This window comes from Struthio camelus, chromosome 24, assembly GCF_040807025.1.
Source record: "Struthio camelus isolate bStrCam1 chromosome 24, bStrCam1.hap1, whole genome shotgun sequence".
NCBI classification, from domain to species: domain Eukaryota; kingdom Metazoa; phylum Chordata; class Aves; order Struthioniformes; family Struthionidae; genus Struthio; species Struthio camelus.
This window is the reverse complement of record NC_090965.1, coordinates 5341794-5367077: the sequence shown is the minus strand read 5'-3', so window position 1 is coordinate 5367077 and position 25284 is coordinate 5341794. Positions and strand designations below refer to the sequence as shown.

Here is a 25284-nt window from a genome sequence, read left to right as displayed (position 1 = left end):
GCTGTGTGTGCAGTAGGGATCGCCTGTTTTGCGCAACCACGTGGCTCATGTTTGATCTTAACTTCATTGTATTTGGGGTTTTTTGCTCTGGCATTACTACAAAACGGAAGCGTCGGAGATGGTCTTTGCTTCCTCTGCATTATTTCTTTGTTGTCCGTTGACCTGATGCACTCTTATTTTTCTCCCCTGCTTTTTACAGCTAGCACATTAGGCTGTAATGAGACTGATCGCTTTGTAATTGGTGGTTGTGGGTTTTGTACTCAAATGGGTTTTTAAACTGTAGAAGCAGTTCCTCTCTTCCCCCCCCCCTTTTTTTTTAATTTAAATGAAATCTACCCCATCACTCAATTGTAGAAGCTTAGAAATAATGAAGTCTTAACCCTTGTCACTTGCTTGGAATTGCAGGAATTTAAAACACTGATAACCTTTTAAACCCAACTTTGCAAGCAGCTTTCAGGAATAAAATATGCTACTGGAGCTGCTATCTTGTCTGATGGGTTTTAGCCCTAGGCGGGTTTGTACAATAGGTTATGAACCCCTTAGTAATAAGGATTTATAATGGGAATCCTGATATATTCTTAATTATGCTTATGCTGCAGGGTGTCATTATAATGCACTAATACCATACATACGGCAGATAGCGCACCATTTGTTTCTGTGCTTTTTTATGTAATTAGAGAATTTTCTGAGCGATGTTATTGCTCCATGTTTCTAGTTCTTCGACACTTGTGCAGGCGTGCTGTGAGTTAACTTCCCTGTGACCAGGCCTCTGGAGTGATGATTTTAAGGGTTTTCCTTGCTGTATGCAGAGCTGAGAACGAGATGAGTGATGGCATCTGGTGTCAGAAATCATGGGGAAAGATAAGCACAGGAAGCACTGGCATGGAAAGGGTTAGGGAGGAATCCCTCTTTCACTGTCACCAAAAGATCTCGGCGCTCTTTGGTGATGAAGCAAGCTGCTGCTGACAGCCTGCCTGTGCTGCAGGGGTAAGGAGGGGTAAGGGTGCTGCTCTTGCCTTTGGCTGCACTGCTAAACCACAAGGCACTTCACACACAAAAAAAAAAAAGAAATTTCCTGCTGCTTTTGCTCCCAGAGGCAACCTTGCTGTGTAGCTGCGTGATGTATGCGCGTGTATATGCACATGCATGGATATATCTTCAAATCTAAATCATCCTTAGTATTACCTTGCATATAATTCCCTATTTGAGCTGCATGACATTAGGGGCCGTGTATAGTGGTGGGAGAGGACTTACGCCTGATTCTGTTCATACCTGATTTAGCAAGTCTAAAACTGTTACAGTGATTTAAGGGAGAACACTTCATCAGGAGTTTTCTTTGGTGCCAGTGGGTTCTCTAAATGCCATGTTTCCAGGATAACAGCATCAAAGGGGATCTCATTTATATTTCAAGGCACATCTGGATGTTAGTGACATTTGGCTTCTCAAAAGCGGGCCCTCTGTAAAGGAGGGCGTGAGTGCGTGCGGGAGGTGTTGGAAAGAGAGCGCGCTGCGTGGAAAGGTTGGCTGACGTCACCTGGCTTGTCTTCAGCACGCTGCCAGCCTTCCTAGTTAACGCGCACAAACCTGCCCTGCTGCTTGACCTTCCTGGTCCACTCCGTACGGAGTGGTTTTGTGGGGCTCCGGGCCTGCATACGGAGCTCTGCGCTGGTTGCGAGTGCAAGCGAGGGGTGTGAAGCCCGAGGTGTCGCGGAGCAGCGACGCGGATCGTTGTCCAGAGCAGCTGGATGCTTTGGCCACCTCTTGTTCTCCCAAGGGTTGGAGGGAGGGGAGAAGCTCTGCTAATAAACCATTCTGGGTAGGAGAGCTGTAGCTTTCAGCAGTAACTGGCCATCCAGATGCAGGCATGCATATATATATATATATATATACACACACACACTTTTTTCCTCCGCTCCCAGAACAACCTTGATATGTCCTTGGGAGTTACTGATGCTGCATGCAGAGACTGAGCACAAAACCTCTGTGTTTATGTTGATCGTAAATCTAAGGGCTTTTTAGCCTTAAGTTAGGTTTTACTTAGCCCCTGCGAGGAAGCTGCAATAGCAAAAGATGCCCCCGAACCAGGGTTAATGCCACATTAGTGGAGCACTGCTCAGGTCTCTGCTTTCTGAATGAAGCTTCCTTTTCCCTGCATGCAAATGAGTCAACGCAGACAGCTCATGTTGCACGAAGCTGTCTTTTCTTTCCGTGATAAAAGACCCCAGGGCTTGTTAATAATCTTCTGCATCTCTCAATGGACTTGCTGGCTCCGAACTTTGGTCTTGGCTCTGTGGAGGAAAAATTGGAGAGACTGTTAAAATGGACACGGTGACTTCATGTCCATCAGGGCAGGGAAGTGGAAAGGACGGCCATCAGGGCTGGCGGCGAGCGGCGCCTCTGCGAGGCTGGGCGTGCTGGGCTCCACCTTCGCCCTCCTGGGAGAAGGATCCCCGAAGACTTTTGCTGCCGCGTATTTGGCACCGCTGTCTCCCCGGAAGACGCAGGCCTGCCCACCCTGCGGGGTCCTGTCCATCTCCGAGACCACCTGAGGGGCTCTGGAGGGTGGTGTCAGAAGCAAGGCAGTACTTCAGGCTTAGCTTTTGCATCCTGCTTGCATAGAAAGGCGTTAGATGCTTCTGCCATGAATGCTCCGGAGCAGGAAATTACTTTGCAGGAGCCTGGGGTCGAAACGTCCTCTGTATTGCAGGCAGAAAAAACTTCAGCATCCAGCGTGTCCTCTGCTGCCTTCGCTTTTACTGCACTTCTACAAACAAATACCTTTCTCTCCATTAATCAAGACTCAGTTGCTCTGGATAGTTTGTTTTAAGATAAAGCTCTGTTTTGGAGTAAATTGCCAGTTGCTATGTTTTTGTGGCTGCCTGCCTGCCTGTGTGGAAGAGCTGACCACTTCCCCAGCCCTAGGATGACTCCTTAGCCGCACCCAGCTCCTTTTTGGGGGTATTTTCATTTTTTTTTCCCAGCAAAATCTAGGCAAATGCAGAATTAAATCGGAGCACTTCAATCTTGGTAACCCCTCTAAGACTTCTTCCCACTGCAGCCCTTACTTTGAGGTTCACTGAAGGGCTCTCTTCTGTTCTTGCAGCCTTCTCCTCGTTCTCCCAAAGCATTCTGGCTTTGTCCCTGTTCCCTCTAGGGCTCCTCTTCAGGGTTGATTGGCCAGAGTCCCTTTGATAGGGTGGAGCTGGCTACCCTGCTAGGTTATGAATGACTGGTATGGCTGTATTAATTTAGGATACAAAAGGTTTTGGGGGGAGGGGGGGTTATTTCTGCTGATATAAGGGGAAAAAACCCTAAAAACCCCACAACCTGTTTAGAGATAGATGTGTGGTGCTTCTGTGGGAAAGGACAGGTTAAGCCAAAAAACAAATCAGAACTGAGTGTTCAGGCTACGACTAAGTCTGAACTGCAGCACTATATTTAAACACGATATTTTTGTATTTTAATAATTAACTACTAGGAAAGAACAGCCTAAAAACTGTAGCATATGCTGTTTTCAAGATATCTGCTCCTCCAGTCCCGTCTCAGTGCTTTGCAGTGCAGTTGAGGACTGGTTGTGGAGGACAGAGATGCTTTAAAGTGTTCATTCTCTTTAGATTTATCTCCACTCTCCTTCCCCCTTACCCCCTGAATTTGTAATTTTGCAATCTCTTAACAGTTAAATCAAGATGATCCACAGTAAACCTACATTTGAGTTGGCATATGACTCGGGGAGGATATTTTTCTTAGAGAGCAAGGGTACAAAGGGAGTCGGGAAGCAGGACTTCCTCTGCATTAGATAATGATGCAGCTTTGACTATGGTATAACCTTGACTGTCTCTGAATTGAACCAGTGTTTTTAGCAATGGATGGGTCATGAAAGGTAATCAGTGCTGTGTGATTATTTCATTACCATTTGGTAACTCCCTGTTTTTGAAGAAAAGTTCATGGCTGTTTTAACGCTGAGGAGGCATCTGCAAGCCTTGGCTGTTGTGTTCTGCTGCAGGGGGATTCACCCTATTTGCTTTTCAGAGGTGATGCTTGGGGCTAACCAGCACATCTAGCATGTGCTTGCAACTTGGCCCTTAGTGCCTGGATCGTAGGTTTGGTTAACGGGGAAGATGATGCGCGCCAGGAGCTGGAGGGCTGCTCTGCTGCGTGGGCACAGTCTGGTTTTTGTTAGGGATTCACGCTGTCCCCTCGTCTGCAGCTTTTGGGGACCTGTTACCTGTGTCCGCTAGAGAGAAGTTGGTTTCAGGAAATTTATGTACATCTAGAGGGAGAGATAAGGAGGGGAGAGTCATTTTATCCTGCATCAGCCTCTCTGGGGTTGGCATGGCTTGATCCTGCAGAGGAACATAGCTGAGAAGCTGCCCTTTCATAAAATCAAGTTACAGCCTTCCCTTATTCTTATCCCTGTGTCATGAAAGAGCAAAACTGCATGTGGTTAAGGGGAGGGAAGAGGGTATTCGAGGGTATCCCTCCTTGGGGGAGGGAGAAGCGCTGGCGCTACGGATGTAAGGACGCTGGGAAGCGGAGGGGAGCTTACCTGGCTCTGCCCCGCCAGTGCTCCGACTGCCCTCCAGGCCTCTGACCCGAGAGGGACCGCAGCCGGGGCGCGGGGTTGGACCTGCCTCGAAAACATGCTCTTGTGACCTTTGCCTCTCCCAGCAGCGCCGGCAGCAGTCGCTTCCCGTCTTCAGAGCTCAGCCCTTGCACAGCGTAAGAGATCCGCGAAGCGCGTTGCCTCTGTCGCTGGGAAGCGGTCCGAGGGAGCCGGGGTCGCTTAAGCAAACGCGCTTCTCCTCCTCCTCCTCTCTGCCCTGCCTCTCCGCCCCCCTCCCCCCCCCCCCCGCTTGGTGGCTGGTAATAGGAAACGCTTGGCTAGACCCAAGTGATTCTTGCTCCAAATGATCACGTGAGACACAAGGACTTCACAGGCTTCCAGATGGGCTGAAGTAAACATCCTTCAGATAACGATCCTGACCACTAGGTACCAGAGCGGCTCCAGCTTAGACTGTATCTTGTAATGAGATTAATTGATGTAAATGTTCTAAACTTAATGGCCTCCAACTCCTGGAACGTGACCCGCATTGACCTTAAGACCCAAATTGGGCAGCAAGCCCTCCGGGCTCTGCAGCAGGATCCCAGAAATGCTGCCGCCGCTCAGGTTTGGCTCTTGCCTACGCAAGTGAATAATGCAGTCGGCGCCCAAGCCCTTGGTTCTATTTGGAGATGAGGTTTATTTTGTGCCATCCGCCTGTTTCCCTCCAGCACTGCACGGTCTTTATGTAGTAGTGATACATAAGGGCGTCGTGGATTTTCCAGGCTTTGCTGGGGAGCGTTGGCTGCTTCGGAGAGGCAAAAGCAGGTGGTTCTCGCTGAGACGGTGGCTGGCAAAAACGTGCATCGTGAGGCTCGTGTCACCTTTGGGTTTCGGTCGACAACCTGCGCTGAGAAGCCTGAAGCAGTTGGTGCTTCTCAGCTGTTTGACGTTGTCTGCAGGCTTGAGCAGAAGCCGCTGCATCACTCGGGCTCCAGCATGACTCCTGCCAACTGGGAGGCTCCTTTAAAACCGACCTCGAGGGCAGGGCACCAGGGCATGGAGCGAAGGTGACTGGCAAATGTCTGGGAGCGAGGGGAACGGCTCCAAGGCATGTTTCTGATGGGAGGAAAACTCAGTGTTGCAGAGCAGGCTTTAATTTGTTGGTTTTTTTTTTTCTCCTCCTCTTAACCAGTTCCTGTTTAGCTGACTCTGCACTTCTGTTGTCAATACTGCAGAGTTGCTGATTTCCATGAGAGCCTTAGGTTAGCTAGGGAAAAAAAAATATATATATATTTCCTTACAGTTCTCAAAGGTATGTTTCTGGGGCTTCCTCGTTCAGCCACAGTGAGCCTAAGTAGCCAGAGCGGGTGACGTGATGACTAGCCCTGCAATTTTTGTCTGAAGAAAAGGCTAGTGATCTGAGCAGCTGCAAAACCAGCCACCCTGTCTGCGTTGGATCTCACGCTGGTCGTTTGAGGACTGCCTTTGTCCACTTGAAATCAGCGTGTTTTTGCCCGTCGGCCTCATCCTTTTAAAATGTGTCCTTTTAAACTTGAGGGCAAACTACAAAGTCCCTTTCTTGTACAAGTAGCTTGTAGTTTTTGATTTGAGTGCTGAACGACTTGTCCTTTGTAAATAAAAAATCTGCCTGTTCCAGGTTATATCCATTCTCCTTTCTCGTTTTTATCCTCCTATGAGATAAGGGATGTGCTCACTAATCCTGCTACTTTGCTAGTGACTGTGTTAACCCTCGTGTCTGTATTTTTTTCCCCCCAGTCTGGCTCTGTCGCAGACCTCTACAACCCTGCAGCAGCCCTGTGCAGAGCCCGGCATCAGCGTCGGGGAGCTCCCAGCTACTTTAACGAAAATTCAAGTTATAGTTGTGTTCGGGGCAGAAGAGCAATAAACGTTTTTGCCCTAAGTGTTGCAGGACAGCACGCTGATGGCAGGACTTGTGTATCCGGACTCTTCAAAACCCTTCTTTTAACTGAAACCTCCTTTTAGAACATACTTCTCCTCCCCCCCCCCCCCCCAAAATGTTTGAATACAGCATTTTTTTTTAATTAATGGCTGATCCTCAAATCTCCCAGCAGAGCAGCGTTAGCTGTATTTCAAGTACAGTAGAAATACTTGTCCTCATGTTTTTTTAGAAGCAGAGAATCCCCATCCTTTAAGGCCTTGTCCGTAGGCTGCTTGAGTGCCTTCTCCCTATGAGTGTGCTGCCCGCCCCTGCGATGGGAAGGGCTTCAGTGGAGACCTGACTTACCAGGAGCCTTTTAGGACCGATTTCCACCCCCCCCGAAGATCCCCTAACCGAGCTCAGCTTCGAGCGCCTGTTGATTTGGGCCAGCAGCTGAGCTTGGGCTGGTGGTGGCATTTCCCGATGTCCCACTCACTGGCTGGGCAGTGGGGAGGTGGCTGGCTGGGGACGAGGTCTGGGAAAACTTGGACTCCTTCCCCAAACTTATTGGTAAGAGACCAAACAGAAAAAAGTTATGCAAAATTTTTTTCCTTTTTTTTTTTTTTCTTTTTTCCCTCCTCTCCCATTGCCAGTGTGCATTGGCTTTGCCTTTGGCAGCAGCTGCCCTGAAGTGCCTCTCAGGGATGTTTTCTTGAGCAACTTCTATTCAGGAATCTCGCAGGGGGCTTTTTTCGTTTTCTCCTCTGTTTATAGATTGAAGACTGGGGTAAGCAACCAGACCTGAGCCCCTTAAGTGTCTCATTGCTCTTTGAAAAAATTGTAGGCTCTACGATTAATGCTTTCGATTACTGACAATTCTGAACTGCAATTTATCAGCTCTTTCAACTTAACAAAATGAACCTAGTAGTTGTTGCTATCAGTTTTCGCTCTGCAGCATTGTGTTAGATGGTCACTATTTACAAATTCTACTCAAGGATTGTTTTTGAAAAGTTTCTATTGCCATTTAAGACAATCTAGCGTAGAACTTCTCTTGGGTTGCATGAAAACTGCAACTCATAATTTAAAAAAAATTTAGTGGCAAATACAATCACTTATATCCAACTCTTAAGTGGACTTAAGACACCATGTGGGCAAGAGTTTTTACCTTTTTCCTAACTGCACGAGGTTTGCCTTGAGCTGTTAGCTTTGAACCGCTTTATTCTTTCATTTTGGGGATGAAATTGTCTTTAGCTCCCTCTCCTGGGTAGTTAAGGCATTTGCCCCCATGATGTTGCTGCTTTTGCAAACTTTGTCTGCTGTCAAACTCTTTCTAAGCATCTTTGTGCTCAGTGGAAGTGGTAAGGAGCAGAAGTTCCCTGTATAGGATTGGGGAATGTGATTTTAAAAAACAAACAAACAAGCCACGCGGACTGAGCTGAAGCCAAGCTTACCTTGTGCATGCCATGAAAGAGTTGGAGACCTGCATTTCTCGGGCTTTGCTGCTGGTGAAGGAGGGGCTGCATGTCTGTGCAGGGTGAGCTAAGGAGTTTGGGGTTCCTTTTCTTCCCCTTAATTTTGTGCTCTGGGTGGTGGGTTTCTCAGAGCCGTTTATTTTCAGGCTCTGGGAAGTTGTGGAGGGGAAGGCTCTGCAGAGTCCCAGCCTCTCTGCAACCCTTCTGAGCCATCTGTCTTTAAGATGACTTTTCCAGGCAAGATGTTAAGGGCACCCTTTCTGGGCCAGGAGTATCTTAACATCCTTGCCTGGGTCTCCTCAGTAGCCGCATGGCAGGTGAAATCCCAGGGCTGCCTCTAACACGTTATGAATAACACTGCATGTGCTTTTTTTTTTTTTTTTTACTTTCAGATTGAGAAAATCATGAGTTCCATCGGCGAAGGTATTGACTTTTCTCAGGAACAGCAGAGGATCTCAGGTAGCGTACCCAGCTTGCTTGTGTGTCTCTGTGTTTCTGTGTGGAGCACAACAAGGTGCTGCCTCCTGCGTGCAGAGCTTTTCTAACGTGCTTAGGCTCCCAGAAGGGAAAGGATGGAGCAGGCGTAGAAGGAACGCGTTGCAGCTTCCCAGCGTGATGTTAAAGACAACTGCCAGCAGTCTTAATTCAATGCTCCCATACACAGATTCATTTAATTTTATTTAATTGTCCTTCCCACCCAACAGGCTTTCAGGGGGAATTTGCTGGAGCTGGGCGAAAGAGCATTACAGCTGGGATCCCCAGCCTGATGGCCATGGTGGGAGACCCTGGTTGCTCTTGTGTTCATTAATACTAACCCAGTGACTGCAGTGTGGGTGCGTGAGGGGTCTTGCTGCTTCTTGAAACTGGCTGCGTCTTTAAATTTGGGGACTTAGCATTACTGTTCAGGATATGAATAATTTAGAGGCAATTTTTCATCTTCAAATAACTTTAGAAAATGCTTATTTCTGGGAGTTGTGGAGTTTTTATTGGTGGCTTCTGATACCTTAAGCGACTCCTTACAGCCTTTCCCTCAAGGTGGGTAAGGTCTCGTGATGGATCCTTCCATGCGGAGAGGAGAATTGGTGGCTTGTGTGAGTGGCCTGGGATGCTGCTTGTGTCCTTCCACAAGTTTGAAGGAGTAAAATCAGCTCTTGAATGGCTGGCTCGTTGCCCCCTCTCCCACAGCCCAATAACCAGTGTGTTCTGATACTTAAAACTTCACAAGTAGTTTACTCATTGTGTAGGAGGAGGATCAGGTTTTCCATGCTCAAGAACAAAATTAATTTGCAGCTGAAAGATGTTTTAAAGACTCCAGCCAGTATTCTAGGGATAGAAAGCTCTACTGATCTCCTAGCTCCTACAATTACTGTTATTCTCAACATAGGCCCTGAGAAAGTTGAACCAAATGCTCACTGTTCCATCCTGCCTTTCAAAACACGCTGCTCTCAAGTTTCCATTCTTCTGCGGTGGATGGTGGATAACAACAAAATTTTCTTTAAGCAGTCGGTCTGAAACGAGGCTACTGTATATTTGTCTTCTGGCAGGTCTCACGGTCCCCCCAACAGTCTTGTTTTTGTTTCAAGTACATAATGCGGTAGCAAGATGCTCTTTTCTCTGACAATTTAGTTACCTAAATGTGAATCTCTGCTCTTTAGAGACAAGAACGTTTTTATAACCCTCCTCTAGCATTTTGTGCCTTATTTTATAAAATTAGTTCTACCTCGTTTTCTTTAAGGTTCACAGAATCCTTTTGGTTCTGGGAGGATGGGGTAGGAATTTTGTGTTCAGAGTGGTTGTACATCAGAGTCACTGCAGTCAGGATTTTTCCATATATGCAATAACATTTTCTCTATTTAAGTGCGTCTCAGATCTGTTGTATGGGTTGGTTTCAATGTCCCTAACCACCACCTAGGTGGAGGGGTATTTTTCCCTTTCTCGTTCCTTCGGGAAGTTTCCTCACTCCTCAAGCCCAACAAAAGGGAAAGATGCGTTTAATCTTCAGATCGCCCCTGTTATCTCCGCTGGAATTCCCCAGCCACCATTCCAGCGCGTTCACTGCTGAGCATGTTTGGAAATAAAGTCCCTGGCCACCTATGGTGCAAGTGGCCTGACCTTTTCGGTAGTGTGGTCTGCTTCAGCATGCGGGTGATTTCAGCACTCGCTGTCTTGAAGTACTTGTAGGCTCCTTTGCATTTCACTGATTAAGGAATGTTTCCCGGGGAGCAGGAGCCCTTGAGCAAAGGCTGTGCTGGGCGTCAGGTCCTGTTCAGGCTCTCCAGAGGCTATTCCCGTGTCTCTTGGAAGGTCATAGATGGCACTGATGCTCCAGCCTAGCAGATGAACCCTGCTTCAGGGACGGGCTAAAATTAATCATTATAAGGCCTCTCATGTAAGCAGTTCCATGGGCACGTTTTTTTTCTGTGTCAGATTAGGAAATGACAAAAAATCACCTGGTCGCAGCCTCTTGAATGTCTTATGGTTTTAAGTCAGCGCAGAGGTAAGGAAAAGTGGCCTTGTAATTAATGTTAACCTGGGCTCTGGAGTCAGTGTGCAGCTCTGGCCAGATTCCCCTGACCTCTGCTTTGTGTGCCTTGCAGCCCCATCACTGAGGCCAACTTTTTTTTTTTTTTTTTTTTTTTAAAAACTGTGTGTATTTGTGTGGTTTGAGTCTCAGTTGGAGCTTTTGGAGGGCTGGGTTTTACTGTGAAAGGCTTGGGTGCCCTGGAGGGAAGTCCAGGGCACACAGAGCTGCTTCTGCCACCCAGCCTCTGACGTGGATAGTCCAGAGTAGCTGGAGCGTTGCAGAGATTTTTCTAGCAAAGCTACTGTTTTTCTGCAACCTCTGAAGTGTATTTGCCAGAATATTTTTATATCTCTTTTCCTACTCATTCGCCTGATAAAACTTCAGGTGCCCCCTTGTAGCTCCAAATCAGACAAAACTCATTGTGGTTTCCTTTTTTAAATGAAAAGTATTTCATCTGCGTGCTTCTGTGGCCTTGAAGTTTGCAGTTTTATTAATTTTACCTCTTATAAATAGTGTGTGACGATTTAGTGATGTGTTTTGTCTTCACCTTTTCTAATATCCATAAAAACGTGAAGGACTCTGTCATTTGGCGCGTTGATTTTCCTCAAACAGTGCGAGTATCAAGAGCCTCCACCGGCCATGTTTGCAGCCATTATAACTCTTATCTCCGCAATGCAGCGTTGGAGCAACAGGAGAGGACGCTGAGTTCGCTTTCATAAATGTTCCAAGTACAGGAGGCTGGGGCATGGGGAACAGCTCTGCGCTGAGTTTGTATTCAGGACCCAGGCTAGAAAAGCAGCGTCAGAACTAAGTCTTAGTTAAAAATCTTCCTTCCGTGCTCAATATTACGGCCCCCTTGCATGTCTTGGATTGGTCTGTTTTGCAGTTTACCAGCTTTTGCAGGAAGTTTCCAAGGCTTGGTAGTTCACTGCCCCTGCACGCTCCTAATCTATACTTTTCTCTCCTTCCTTTGAGGAAAGTGCACGTGAAGGGCAGGTGAAGCTAAGAGAGGAAGGAGGCTTTGATATCTGTGCAGACGCCCCTAGAGATTTTTCCGTACTGTTGGCAGACTGGGGAAAGCACCTACCCCTTTCCCAGCCTGCTGTCTCAATGCTTCTGTATTCCTGAGCTGCTCAGGAGGTTTGTTGTAATTCTTCTGTTTCCAAGGTGCGGTTTCGCTCTGGAAACCAGCAGTTTGTTAACCAACGTGTCTGCTGTGCGGCCGTGGACCGAGCTGTCGGGCTTTGGGCACGTCGTCTCCCATAGGCGACGGAGGCTGCCGCCTTCAAGGGAGGAGATAATTGCAGGGCTGTAATGGTGCCTTCTGAAATGGGGCTGTTTGTAGTGAAACACAGCGTTCAGGACTTGATTAAACGGATGCCAATGAACTTTGCCCTCTGGGGACTGAAAGTGCCTAAATACCGTGTACTGCTCAAGGATTTTGGGAAAACTAAATCTCTCTTGATGCAGTTGTAGGAAATGCTTTCTGCTGGTGAGACCGGTTCAGCTGCGGCTGTCCTGTCCTCTGCCGTATTTCGGGGCTGGTGAAAGGCCGTGGTCAGAACAGCAAGGAGCAGCTCCCAGCCTTGTCCTGGTGCCTCTTGAACTTCTCTGGGCAGAGATTTCAGTCTTCTCCCGTGTCGTTTCTGCGAGAGCAGCGGCTGTGCTGGGAGCAGAGCCTGGGCTGATGCCAGCTGCCGGTCAGCGCGGCTGTCATGGCAGCTCTCGACTGCGTTGGTTTTTGCCATGCTCCTAAATTTGGGTGGCGCTAGGCTTTTCCTAACCGCGTGCGTCGGCAGATGACATCTACTAAGCAAGGCTGCTTGTGGCAGAGGTGCTTTGCCTTGTGCTTTAGCACGAATTCCCTTCCCCGCCTCTCCTCAGGAGCAGTGAAGAGACAAAAGCAGAGCTCTGGAGAGCTTCTGTCCGTCTCTGCAGCAGCGTGGTGGGAGAGCTGCCATTGCAAGGAAGTCTCTCTTCTTAAATTTTTCACCTCCAAACTGCTGTACGTAAACTGCTTTAAGTGGGCAGCATCTCCTCTCAGTGGGATGTTAATAAGTATCCGCACACATAGCGCACGCTTGCCATAATAAACCTTATCTCGTGTCCGTCTGTCGCTTGGGGTTTTGCTTTGGCGGAGGACTCCACCATGCATTCCCCGGGGGAATTTTACCATGTGCCTGCTCTAGGTGCTACCTGTGAGCAGGGCTCATGTTTTCTAGGGTCGGATGGCTGCACAGTGCGATGTGAAACAGGACACAGGTTTCGCTCTAATGCAACGGCAACCGTTGAGCGTGACAAGGCCTCCCCTCCCCGCGACGGGCCGCGGCCGTGGCAGCGCACGTGAGTGATCGATATCATTAGTGAAGGCCTGACATGGAGGGGAGAGGAGGAGCTTTCGCTCCAGCAAAAGCTGCTGTTGTGCAGGGAGTTGTCAGCAAAATGGACACTCGTCTCCGGGAAGCAGGCAGACCCACGAGCCGCGCTGGCTGCGGGCAGCGTCTTTTCCTGCAGGCTGGGCTGCGTTATCCTCGGTTCGGGGTCCCGCTTGTGCGCAGCAGCTATACGTGCGCAGCTGAAGTTGCAGTGTTTCTCCCAGCTCTTTCCTGTCCTAGGAAAGTGGCTAGCCAGAAGGTGGGAATTGCTTTGCAGCCTCTTGCTGTAAGGAGGAAAAAGCGTCTTGGGGTGGATGCGCTTTTATGTTTTTGTTTTAGCAGCTTTTAACTTTTGCTGCTCAAGCTTTTTTGGGGCTGTTTGAATCGTTCAGGTCGTATCACACGTGAGCGAGGGCTGCACAGAACTTTCCATCTGCTCTCGTGTCCCTGAAAACAGACAGGGATTTTTCCCTGTGCAGACAGGATTTTTCCATCCTCTGCAAAAAACGATACCAAAACTTCCATGTCTTGCCATGGCTTTATGGAGGAACATGTTAACTTCTCAGGCCCTTGGATGTTAAGATAATTTAACATATCCTGGTGCCTTTATAGAATTTAGAGTTAGAGTCTATTTCTTGGCCAGCAGGTTCGGCCCTCTGATTTCCTACTAGAGCATATAAGCAAATCTTCCAAATGTATTTCTCCAGCTGAATCCCAAGAGCGGTGTAGTACAGGTGAGGGGAGAAATCGTCTGTTGACTGAAGCATTTGCTGACGGGTGTTAAGTGCTTTTTGGAGGACGGGTGATCAAGGAACACCATCTCTTAGAGGATACTGTTCTCTACCTAACCTCTGCCTGAAAGGGTTTTTGGCTGCAGTGCCTTAGCCTGAGGTCTGCGTCTCTGTGCGTGTATGATTTGAAGTCGTGCTGCTTCTGATCATCTCTCCCTTCCAGACGTGGGTCGGAGGGGTAGGGCTGCACAGCTCTCGCGGCAGAAACTCGGCCCCGCTGCACTGCAGCTCCTCATTGCGCTGCTGGCGTTGAGAGCGAGACCTGTGCGCTGCCTGCTGGGTTCCCGTGATTTGTCAGGCAGTGTTTCTGTCCCCCAAAATGGAGATGATGGATCTCTGCTCAATAAATCAGCCTGGTGCAGGTGGGAGGCTTGCTGCACCAGGCAGGGAAGGCATTTGGGGCTTGGCGAGTTAACTCTTGAGACGTGAGAAACATGCTTAGTGTTTTACTGGACAAAAGAGGAGGAAATTTGTTAGCAATCTGCTTTTGGCTAGTTGGTTTTTGTTCCAGGGAAGTTGGATGCTGGCTACTTTTCTCACATCTGAAAGCATTAATGACCAACTTGGTTCTCCTTGTCTATCCATTTGGTCTAATGCGTTGCTGAGGTTTACAGCCTGCCCCAAAGGGTGAGGGACTTTTGGCTGATGGTCGACCCAGCTGAAGCGATAAGTGCCTGACTCGGTGGTTCTGCACGCTCTCTTTGTGCGTGGACCATGCACACTGTCTTAATCACTGTACCAAAGGAGGTTATTGAAAGAACAACTTGTAAAAGGACGTTTCTGAGTCATGGTGGCCCTGTCCCTTCCTGTTTTCTGTGCTGCACTCTTGTGTTACCAGAAAGATGTCTTGCAGGAGGAACTGACTTGCCTTTTTTTTTTTTTTTTAATCTTCCTTTGGCTGCAACTTTGAAACACTCTGATTACTTCTGACTATGCTCTATGCACTGCTCTTTTTTTTTTTTTTTTTTTTGCCTGGCATCTTTATAAAGGTAGGATTCCTAAAATTTGGAGCATGAGAAAGGAGGATGGAGCTGACTTGCCTGAGGGTTAGGGCTTGTTTTAGTCAGAAGCTGCGGTCAGGCCCTTGCTGGCGGAGCACAGCGACTGGGATTTGCTTGCTCCTGTGTCATGTACCATGCAGGTATCATGCGTGTTTTGGACTTCTCTGTTCTCAGCCGAAGCAAGCAGATTCTTTGCATCTGTTTTGCTTTTTCAAGTTAACCTACTCTCCCTCCCTGCCCTCTGCCAGTCTCCCCGCTTAATTTTGCCTTGACTTGAAGTGGTTTTAAAGCCAGAAAATCTGAACTTGGTGTCACTGTAGATTTCCCCTGTAAAAGAAAAGAAATGTATTTACAAGTGTACAAAAGGCTGAGTAGAGTAAATACTTTTTGTAAAAGCAAATTCAGGAGCTCAGAGGCAGGAATTGCTGTGGTTTCATTCCCCTTGCCAATACCCCGACTGCTTCCAGAAATGCTGTAGTAGGCAGCAAGCAGTTTCCTCACCTCTCTCTCAATAAATTAATTCTGAGCCAGCCACAAATCACTTTGAACTGTCAAAGCAAACCTGTAACGTCATTTTTTTGAAAACCCATGCTGTGCAGTCCATCATCGAGTAAATATTGAGAAGTCGGTAATTTCCACTTGAGAGTTATAAAGCTGCTGTCTCCCTCCCCTCTCCTGCAGCTTCTGCTGTGAAGGCTGATCGCTGCTTGTACAGTGGATGGAAAAGCTGGGAGGGGTAAGAGGATGAAGAGAAGGGAGGGACAGGCAATGCGAGAGCAGGAGACAGGACTGAGAGTGGAGCAGCAAGCGTGGAGCTCGCTGCCTTCAGACAAAGCACTCCGCCGCATCTCTCCGCAAGGACACACAATCGCCTGGTAAAGGGACGCGGATCTCTGGTTGCTCACGGACCGCAGCGGATCGCCAGGAGGGAAGGATGGAGAGCCTGGGCAAGCAGGAGCTTGTTGCATAAATTCCCGGTTTAGTGGCTACCCTTCTGCATGGGCTGCATTAGGGGAGGGAGACAGAAAGCTTCTGCAATCTCTGCATCTCTCGTGCTGCAGCCTGCACTAGACAGACCGGCCGGCGCTCGTGAACTCGCCGAGTGTGGCTCGCCTAGTGGAGGAGCTCCCCTGTGGACCAGAGCGGCAGGATCCCGTGCCCCAGGAATTTCCAGATCACGCCGTGAGCTCTGCGTCGTGCAGCTGTTGCAGCGGGGCAGGGGTGGGAAGGATGACTTGGAAAGTGCCAGACAGCTTCACCTGACCTGGAGGTTCAAAGAAAGCAAACTTGGTTTTCCTGATCGTCATCTTTTATTTGCATATACCCTTGAAACACAGATGTACTAAGAAGGCTGCAAAAATTCTGCGTGTTTTGCATACCAATTCTCTGAGCCCTGATGAAAAGGAGATCTCTGAACTTTTCTTATTGTATCTAAGGGTCTCAAGCTTTGCTAGAGGGGAGTAACAAGTCGCTGGACCCTCTTCCCAGGGGTGAGGGAAGGGAGAGCTTGCCCGCACAGCTTCTGTAGGGTATTGGGAAGAATCTCATTTATCAAAAGCTGAAAGGAGGTGCTGGGGCATGTCTTGGACTTGAGCTGGCGGCAGGAAGAGGAGGGAGTGTGCTTGCGTTTGGTCTCCTCTTTTTATTTTGGTGTGGTTTGGAAGCAGGGAAATAAAATGCCTCCTCCTCCAGAGCTGCTCCCTGTGTGGGGCTCAGATGCAGCATCTGCATTTAGCTGAAGAAGATAAAGGAAGGGCAAATACAAGCACGCACCGAGCACCTGGCAGGACCGAATGTATTGTGTGAAAAACGTACCGATGCCTGCCTCTCTCTTTCTCTCTCTCTCTCGCTGTCATCTAATGCAGTGCTGTAGTTAGACTCTCCAGTGTAGAGCCTGGTCCGAGGGGTGTGCTGAAATGCCACGCTTCCAGATAAGTGGTAAAATAACAGTGCCAGGACTCGCAGACTTGTGCTCGGGGTCACTCATGCCTCTGCTCCTCATGACACAGTAACGGAGAGGAAAAAACCCTTACCATGGTTTGCCTCTTTCAGGACTGCTTGGGGAAAAAAAGTATAAGCCCTTCTTTTCTTCTGCTGCAGTTTGTGTGCTTTCTTTGTCTTGCATGTCTTCCTGTGGACAGCTGCTCTCTAGTCTGGCTTCTGCTGCTTTTCTGAAAGTCCGTCGTGTCTGTTTGTGTCTCAGCTGCATGAAGATGTATTTTCTCTCTAGCTGCTTTGTGCCTCCAGTGCTCCCAGCCCTCTCCGCTGGCCCGCTGTGTGGGGTAGTGCATCCGAAGTTGCATGGATGAGAGGACCTGCCCAGCTCTGTGCACTTGTGAGCAGCTCCGCTCCATTCCCTTGCACCTGCGACTCCTACTGGGAATGCCGAGGGGGAAAGCGTGCTGCCCTCCTCCCGCCCCTTTCGGATAAGCCAAGGAGTGGATCAGCATCCCCGTGGGGTTGGGCTTCATATGTTTGCCTGGCAAGAAACTCGCCTGAGCCCTGAAAGCAGTGCATGTGATGTCATGGTCCCAGGAGCGCTTCTAAACAGTTTTCTCGGGCAAGGTGGTTTTTTTTTTTTTGAGTGTTAACTGGGATAGAAATTAAACCCGGAGCCCGGGGAGGCGCTGGAAGCTTGTTGTCCATGGTCTGTGCACACAAGAGGAATTGTCTGCCAGCTGATTTGTTGTACTCTGAGCCTAATTTTTTGAGTTTCTTTATGGTAATGACTATGATGTGGCAATGCCATCTGTCTTCCTCAGAGTGCCGCTGCTACCGCCTTAACGGTTTTTCCCTTTTCAAGCGTCTGCCGATTCCTCTCTCGTCAGGTTCGCGGATGCTGGAGCAGAGTGTCGGGGAGTGGCTGGAGTCCGTTGGCCTGCAGCAATATGAGAGTAAGCTGCTTTTGAACGGCTTTGATGATGTCCGCTTCCTGGTAAGTTGCTGGGTGGGACCCAAGGGCTCTGACAAACATGTTGGCCGAACCTTGACTTGTTATCGAGACCCTGTGTCAGCTACAGGGCAGATCTGGGATCTGCAGCCCAGCAGGATGGTCTTGGGGATGTGTGGAAGGTTAGATGAAAGGAGGTTGTGTTGGATTACTCGTCCTCACGTTTATTTCGGTTGTTAAAGATTTATATTGAAATTACAGTGAAAAGCTATTTACTTTGCCCCCTATATCTTTAATATCCATTTTACTCCAGAAATGGGAACCAAAATTCATTACTGTTTTGAAGAAATCATTGAGCAGTCTGTGTTCTGGACTGTGAAGATGATAGACGTCTTTATCTGGAGAAGTGTTGAAAGTACTCTTATTTTAAGTATGCTGGCTGAATGTTAGTGTTCTGTAGCTAATTGTGTTGACACTGTTGGCTCTGAAACCTAATGATGACAACACCGTAATGTTTCACGTTGAGATTTTTAGTAACCAGTGACTAGAAACTTAAAGCTGCATGGTATAAAAATCTGAGAGTTTTCATGATACAATGAACTGCAAAGACAAAAATTCTTGGTGATGGGAGAAAGAGGTTCCTGCATCATTTGAACAGATGCCTTTCAGTGTGCAGACTCCTTAAATTTTGCAAATGTACAATTTCTAAAATGGATATAAGCCAAAGTACTTTGGGCTGGTGTAATATTCTGCCTTGGAAAGGAAGTGGTGGCTTCTCTTGGAGCTGTGGTGATGCAGAGAGGCAATATGCGGCAGGATGTGAGCTTGACGACTGTAGTGCAAGGCAAGTGAAAGGGACTCCAGAAATACTGCAGCGAGCGACTGCAACTGTTCCGAGTTGGGGAGCCTCTTACCTCCTTGAGCTGAAATGCAGCAGCCATCTGGCAGTGGTGAGGGTGTGTGGGGGCAGCCGGTGAAAGAGGAGCATGAACCGATGAGACTGAACGGAGCATGATTGGAAGGGCAAGGGAATGCATACCTGGAGGGTTGGTAGGAGTACTTAAAGGCAGGATGTAATTGCTCTCTTAAAAAGTGACCTCACCGACAGGATAAATGTTCCTGTGAATGTTGTGGGATCTTCAGAGCACCCCTGTAAGTTGAGTACTGTGGCAGTTCTGCCCTGTGCGAGTATCTAGCCAGATCTCCTGGCCTCCACAGCAGACAGCTTTCCCCTTTGTCTCCCTTTAGCTGGGCAAGAGAGCTGGATTTCCCTCTAGTTTACACACCTTCAGCAGAATAACTGCTGGTGCTGGGTGTTGGCCGTGCCACGGACCCTCCAGCCTCTCCCGTATGCTCTTCCTGCAAGTGCTTGCAACCCCTTCCTCTTCTCCTATGAAAGCTCTCTGCCAGCATCCCTTGCTGGGGCTCCAGGCAGCAGCGGGCGTTTTCGGCGTGCGGGGGGCCAGCAGAGCCCCAGTGCCACCACGGCCACGCTCAGGACCACGGACAGCTCCCGTGGCCGGGACGCCGGCACCCCAGGGCCCCTCCCGGCCGCTGGAGCCGCCGTCTTTCGGCCAGGTGCCTCGGCAGGCACGCTGGGCTCACCAGCTCTGGGTGAGGTTGCCACATCCCCGGGAGCTGACTCAGCTTCTGTGTGGGTTGTCTTGTCTTGGTGTTGGGGCACGCTGGAGATGGTATGAGAGATTTAAATGATATGCCTCGTAAGTCCCTGCTTAGGATCCTCTGTCAGTGGGTTTTTAACTCTTGTAGCATCAGTTCTCAGTCCAGCAGTTAGCAGAGGAAGTGCCTTTACTCCAGTGTCAGACCTGAGTTGACAAGTGTGATGATCAATCTCTGTCAGTACAGAAGTTAAATACAACAGGAAATTTCCTTTGCATTTGTCCCTAAGAAAAGTAAGAGCTGGAGGCTCAAAAGCAGGAGTTTATGACTGTGCTTATTGATAGTAATTAGCAATACTTGGTTGCAAACTGTCTAGTGCAGAATTTTCCAATCTGTAAAACAAAAGAAAAGGTATTGGCTTCCCTGTGTACGCCTCTCTGTATGATTTGTGGCATCTGTGGCAGGAGTTGCTTTCCCATGCTGTTTACAGCTGGTTGTTTTGTCCTCCCCATCCAATGCTGGCTAACAGCCCCCAGTGAAGGAAATTAGCTTCTGCTGCTTTCAGGGAATGGGACACACTTTCTTCACAATCTTAAAAGGCCGAATTTAAAGATTTCCTGCAAACCCTGACTACTTTCCTTTTTGCTGTTTATCCCTTTTACTCAGAAGTTGACTCTGGCACCCATGTCAAGATTGGCTTTAAATCCTTTCATTTGAGTCCTGGGAAGTTCAAACTAATACAGTCAGCCCAGCGTGGAAGTTTAATCTTTAAAATTCTTTTCCTCTATGGTGTAACTTCCCGTCAGCTTCTGGTGTGGTGGGGGTAAAACCTTCAGTCAGATACAGTACAAACAAGAAACAAGTAGTTCACTTGTTTTCCAATGACGATTTTCATGCTCTCAGATGAATTATTAAAATTGTTGTAGACATTGCAGCTAGCTAGTGCAGCGAGTTCTCAAAGGACCTGGATGCTTGGCTCCTAGTGTTTCAGGGCATCCAAGCCTTTTCTCTTTGACATAATTTATTAACTGTCACTTTCAATCGTTAATAAAGAACATTTCAAACTAAATGGCATTATTTTCCTGGGGTTTAATAGTTTTTATGAAAGACTTGGTCCCTATTAGGGCCTGATTATGTTAAATATCTCAGGGTTGAAAAAAGGCTGAGTAAAGGTTTGCAAATTGCCAGATGGGCTACAAGGCTATTTAAGTTTTAGTAGCAAAAATTAAGAAGTTGGAATCTTTTGATACAGAAACATTCTGATTTTCTGTGTAAGATTTTGCACTGAGGGTACTGCTGCAGGGTTTTAGTTTTTTTTTTTCCCCCCCCTAATGTGCTAAGGATGCTCTCTTTGCTGCTTGAAATCCCAGGTGGCCCATTTGTGCGCAAACATGAAGCTTGTCTGTTGGGTAGACAAGAAAGCCTTGCAGGAACAAACTGTGAATGTTTAGCAATAGTATGTTCACAGAACAGAAACAGCATCTGAGAAGAGTTCTGTAATCTAATACCCTTTAGGAAGACTGTTCAGCCTACAATAGAAAGTAACTTAAGGTATGATTAAGAAGATAGCCTAAGAGCGAGCATATCCTGTAACTGCAGTGGAGACTGGGGGAAATCACCTGTGGGGGGGCGTGCAGGCAGGACGATACTCTGTGCGTGTGTGTTCCCCAGCGAGGCTAGGTAGCTCAAAAACTTGCTCAATTTTGTTAAAGGCAGTTTCAAAGGATTACAGTTTTTTATATGTGCAGGTGACATAAGGAGGCTTCAACTAATCTGGGAGACTCTGTTCTGGTAGTCCTTGTAAACGTGCTGAGACTCTCTTGATCTGAAGGACTTATGTGGAAGTAGCTTGTTTGACTGAGATGCTATTCCAGGTGTAGGGTTATACTGAAAATTTTTAGATAATTTGGAAATGGAAGTTAGGGTTTTTTAAATATTGCCAATATAAGGAGAGGGAGAAAGTCCTCAGCTAGCCTCTTGTTTCCCTCAAGGCATGATCAGGTATTCTCAGCAGTGCTGCCTGGTCAATAATTGAATTGGGGTTTTCCTGGGAAACTCTGTGGCTTCTTTGTCAGAAGCTAAAACAGCACTGTTAAGAGCCCAAAACTGGAGAGTGCAGAACCTTCTCTGATGCTTTTTAATGCTATTGTAATCCCTACTTTAATCAGTTTTATTTTAAAGAATTCCTAAATTTCTGCTGTACTTTCAGTTGGCTCTAGTGCTAATTTGTTCCCTACATGGAAATTCAGCTGTGTTACAAAAGCCCTCTTACCCCAAGATGAGGGAAATAGTTCTGCATGCGCAGTGTTATAAAGTGATTTGAGATGAGAAGTGCTCTGTAAATATACTGGGTTTGTTAATCAGATGTTAATCGAGGAAGGTAGAAACGTGCATTGTTTCCAGGAATAGTACTTCTGTTATTTCTGGAAATTCAGAGATTTTATTGTTAGGTGGTCTGCAGTTGGCTCCCCGTCGTGGCGTGGTGTGGGATAGCTCTGGGCAAGCTTCGTCTCCTGCGGTGCAGAGGAGAGCTGATGTGCAGGGAGGAGGCAGTAATCCTGCTCCCCATCTTAGGGTCTGCTTAGATACTTTAACAAGTAGCATTGACATTTGAAAGAGACCTTGGAGACCTGTAGTTTTCACAGGTTTATGCTGAAGGGACAAGGTTGGAGAGATACACTGTAATGTGAGTCATGAACATTTTACAGGTTTTCCTGTAAAAAAGGCAAGTAGAAGCATATTTCAGTGGAAAGCTTGTAGGTGCATGCTGTGAACGCAGAGCAGCGATTTCTCTGCTCGTGGTCCCTGGGATTCCAGCTCTGGGTCTGGATATGGTTTTAGCAGCTCTGCTAGTAGCTGGGAGGCCTTATGCTCCAGCGCCACGTCTTGCTCCCAAGCTGCTTACCAGATCAGTGCTTCCCCTGGCAGGAAACTTGTAGTTTCTGCTGCAGCTCAAGTCTAATTTGGTAAGGCAATCAAATATGTTCATTGCATAGTACTAAGCCCCCTGGGCTCTCACATCGGGAAAGAACTGCAGTCGTGACTGACCCTCCTTGTGTGCGTGTGTAGATCTCTCTACCAGTGCTATTTCTCTTTTGAGGGAATTCAGGACAAATAATAGCATTGCTTGTAATATCGATTGATTTTGAGTTGTGTCAGAAAAAGACTGTGCTTGTTAGGAATCTTGCTTTTGGGGCTTGCAGAGACTTGTGTGCTTGTAAGCAGGTCATTGGGGGAGATGGCCAACCAACAAAATCACGGTAAGGAGAAGGGAAGCACACGTGTTAGCGTGCAAGTGCAGTGAAACGTCGTTCTGCCGGGATGCATTTGGTTTTTTAGGAACTCGGTCTGGGATGGGACGCTGCAGACAGGCTGTTTGCAGCCCTGGCCTCACTGATGTCTCCCTTGTTCCAGCGCTGAAGAGTATCTCTTGGTCAGCGTTTCCATGATGGAAGATTCTTGTTTAAATCTTTTTTGTTACAAACAAAATGCTGCAGTGCTTGATACGGCACACGAGAGCATTTTGGTGACACTCACTGCTTTCACAGTAAAATACAGAAATGTGAACGTTTATGACTAGTTCAGAGTAAACAATCTTGATCAAGCATCGACTTCAGACTAGGGTGGCTATTGCTAACGCAAGTCAGTGGGATTATTTAAACATCAACTTGATAGGGCATTAAAGCTTAGTTGCCAATGTGTGTGCTTCTGGGAAGTCAACGTTTATTTCAGATTGCATGTGATCTTTTGGCTTGGCTGAGGGAGGAAATGGGCTACGAAAGACAGACTTAAGTAGCTTAGTTTTCTAGAAGAGTGAATTCTCTTTCCAAATAGTGACATCTGTGTATTGAGCCACTGGTCTGTGTCTGTGGAAGAATTCATGTGTTTCCTTGGAGTTGCTTTTGGTAGCTTTGTTGTGGTGTTTCTGGGCAGTGCTAGGAAAGATTATTTCCCTGATTTTTTTTTTTTTTTTCCTTGCTGTCCCTTTGGCATGAAGCACGCAGTCCAAGGGAGCAGCTTCTTTCACTCACCCTCTCCCTGGCCACTGAGTGACCTTCACTGCTGGCATTGCTGGCGTGGGGCAATCCGGCTGTGACACTGAACTTCTACTTTTAATGTGGGACTTTAATTCAAAGAGCAGCCTCCTCAGCCAGGTGGGGATTTAAAAAGATACAATGGAGATGGTACTCTCCTCCTCTCTAATGAAGGGAAATCAGAGGAAAGGTTTATTTGTGCAATGGGTAAACGTAACTGAAGCGAAGCTGCGAGCTGAGCAGTACTCGCAATGGATGTGCTGTCTTTGACTTAGCTTTGCAAGTAGGGTAAAATCCTCAGCAGAAGTGCATGCCAAACGTTAACGGTACTGTCGAACCAAGAGCACCCCACCACCCGTGAGAAAGCCAGCCCTGCTGCCTCCTGCGCAGAGCTTCAGGGGACCCCTTGCCTCGTTGTCAACCAGAGAAGCAGAATAAAGGGCCAGATCGCAAAACTGTGATTGCAGAAAAATGCACTATAAATAGGCTTAATTATCCTTGACCAAGAACAAAGTGGAGGAGCTGTAAGAATAGGAAAAATGTCGTAAAAGCATGGACCGAAAGGGACCCTCTTGCTCCTGGGATTCAGTCCCATTGTGTCTCCTGTGGTTGCGGGTACCTCTGCAGTAGATGCTCCCTTCAGAAGGTCCATGGAGGTCCAGTGCTGCACCGCAGGGTGCACGGTGCGTCCCAGTGCCCTGCGGCAAGCAGGCATGACCTAGAGTGAAAGGCCAGGCGCAACTCCGCTGTGTTTTTTGGGAAAGAAAAGACACGGCCAGTGTAATAACAAAGAATTTCAGTAATTGAAGGTGGAATTTGGCCACAGAAATGGGGAAGGAAATACCATTACCTGGGCCCTCATTGCAGTATTTTATGTTTGATTAGGTCCCGTAAGTATGAGATATTTCCAAAGGCTTTTCCATTTTGTTAGAGGATTGAATGTTTACTGCTGCTGGAGACAACTTTGCAGGCTAAAGTTTGAGAAGGTCGGACTTCATATACTCTGGCCATTGCATGATTATTCTGGAGCTGAACTTCTTATTCATTCCAAAAACGTTTTGATTCACAAATGAGCAGGTAAAAGATAGCATAAACCATTTTTTTTTTTATGATTTCTTTATTTTTTGAGGCCAGATTCCCTTGGAGTGTGTGGAAAGCAACTAATGCTGATTCGATAAGACAGTGTCAGAAACGGAAATCTGTTCTCCTCGTGTAGTGCCAGGGGCTCCTCTGATTTTTTGGTTTTTTAATAATTGGAGAGAAGCGGTAAAAAGAAGAGGGCACTGAAAGAACGGGGTGTTGGCAAACAATTTAAGAGTTCTGACGTTAATTTGACTAAATGTAATTTAGTGCCATGGTAGATTAGCCTGCAGTGGTCTTCATTATGGGAGATCCTTCCTCTTTGTGTGTGTGTGTGTATGTAAGTGGCTGAAAAAAATTTACAAGTGAGACATTGGCTTGATGTCCACGTTATCTTCGCTTTCACCTGATATCTGCCCTGCTTCTCGAGCCTGGCCACCTCCTGGCATCCTCAGTCAACAAACTGGAGCTGCGTCTTGCATGATGAGCTTCAGAGCTCTCCAGCTTCACTTGCAGATGCTGGTCCCCTGGATGGCAGCCAGCCTTTTAGCATGCTGTGAGAGTCTGTGTGCCCCTGAGCTTTTCTCTGTTTTGATATAAAATTCATTGTTTAGTAGTAGTCATCTGGGAAAAACTCGATTTACATATTCCAGTAGTGTTTTGCACACAGTAGTGATCTCTGAAGGACAGTGATCTCAGAGGTGGCACGGATAAGGTTTCACTGCTTCCGCACTTGGTGAGATGAAGAGAAAACTTGGCCTGATTACAGCCACTGGGGAAAACCTTCACATACACCCAGGTAAACAGCTGTGTGTAACTTGTACCTGGGCAGGCTGCCTTGATGTCATGCTGAAATGAGCTTCGGCTGTCCAGGGAACAGGCCATGTGGAAGATCTCTCTCGAGTGGATGCTTCTGGCCTTGTTTTCCCAAGTCTATGCTGCAAAGCTTTGGGCCCTGCTGTGGCTTTTGGTGTCTGATGTTGGAAATTGGTGTTTTCTCCAAGCCACTGCGGATGGAAGCAAATACCGCTTGGGAGTGAGCGACAGCTGATAC

At 47.6% G+C, this 25284-nt stretch overlaps 1 protein-coding gene across 10 annotated transcripts in view; it reads left to right on the top strand.

Annotated features, from left to right (window-relative positions):
* Positions 1–25284, top strand: part of ANKS1A (ankyrin repeat and sterile alpha motif domain containing 1A) — a 114825-nt gene that overhangs the window by 65653 nt on the left and 23888 nt on the right. For 5 of the 10 annotated variants that reach the window (XM_068918317.1, XM_068918314.1, XM_068918312.1 and 2 more), the window contains 3 exons: positions 4669–4719; positions 8308–8374; positions 17435–17541. In XM_068918317.1, coding sequence (XP_068774418.1) covers positions 4669–4719; positions 8308–8374; positions 17435–17541 — 225 coding nt within the window. The remainder of the gene's footprint in view (positions 1–4668; positions 4720–8307; positions 8375–17434; positions 17542–25284) is intronic. The other 5 variants (XM_068918319.1, XM_068918318.1, XM_068918316.1 and 2 more) reach the window with 2 other exon arrangements.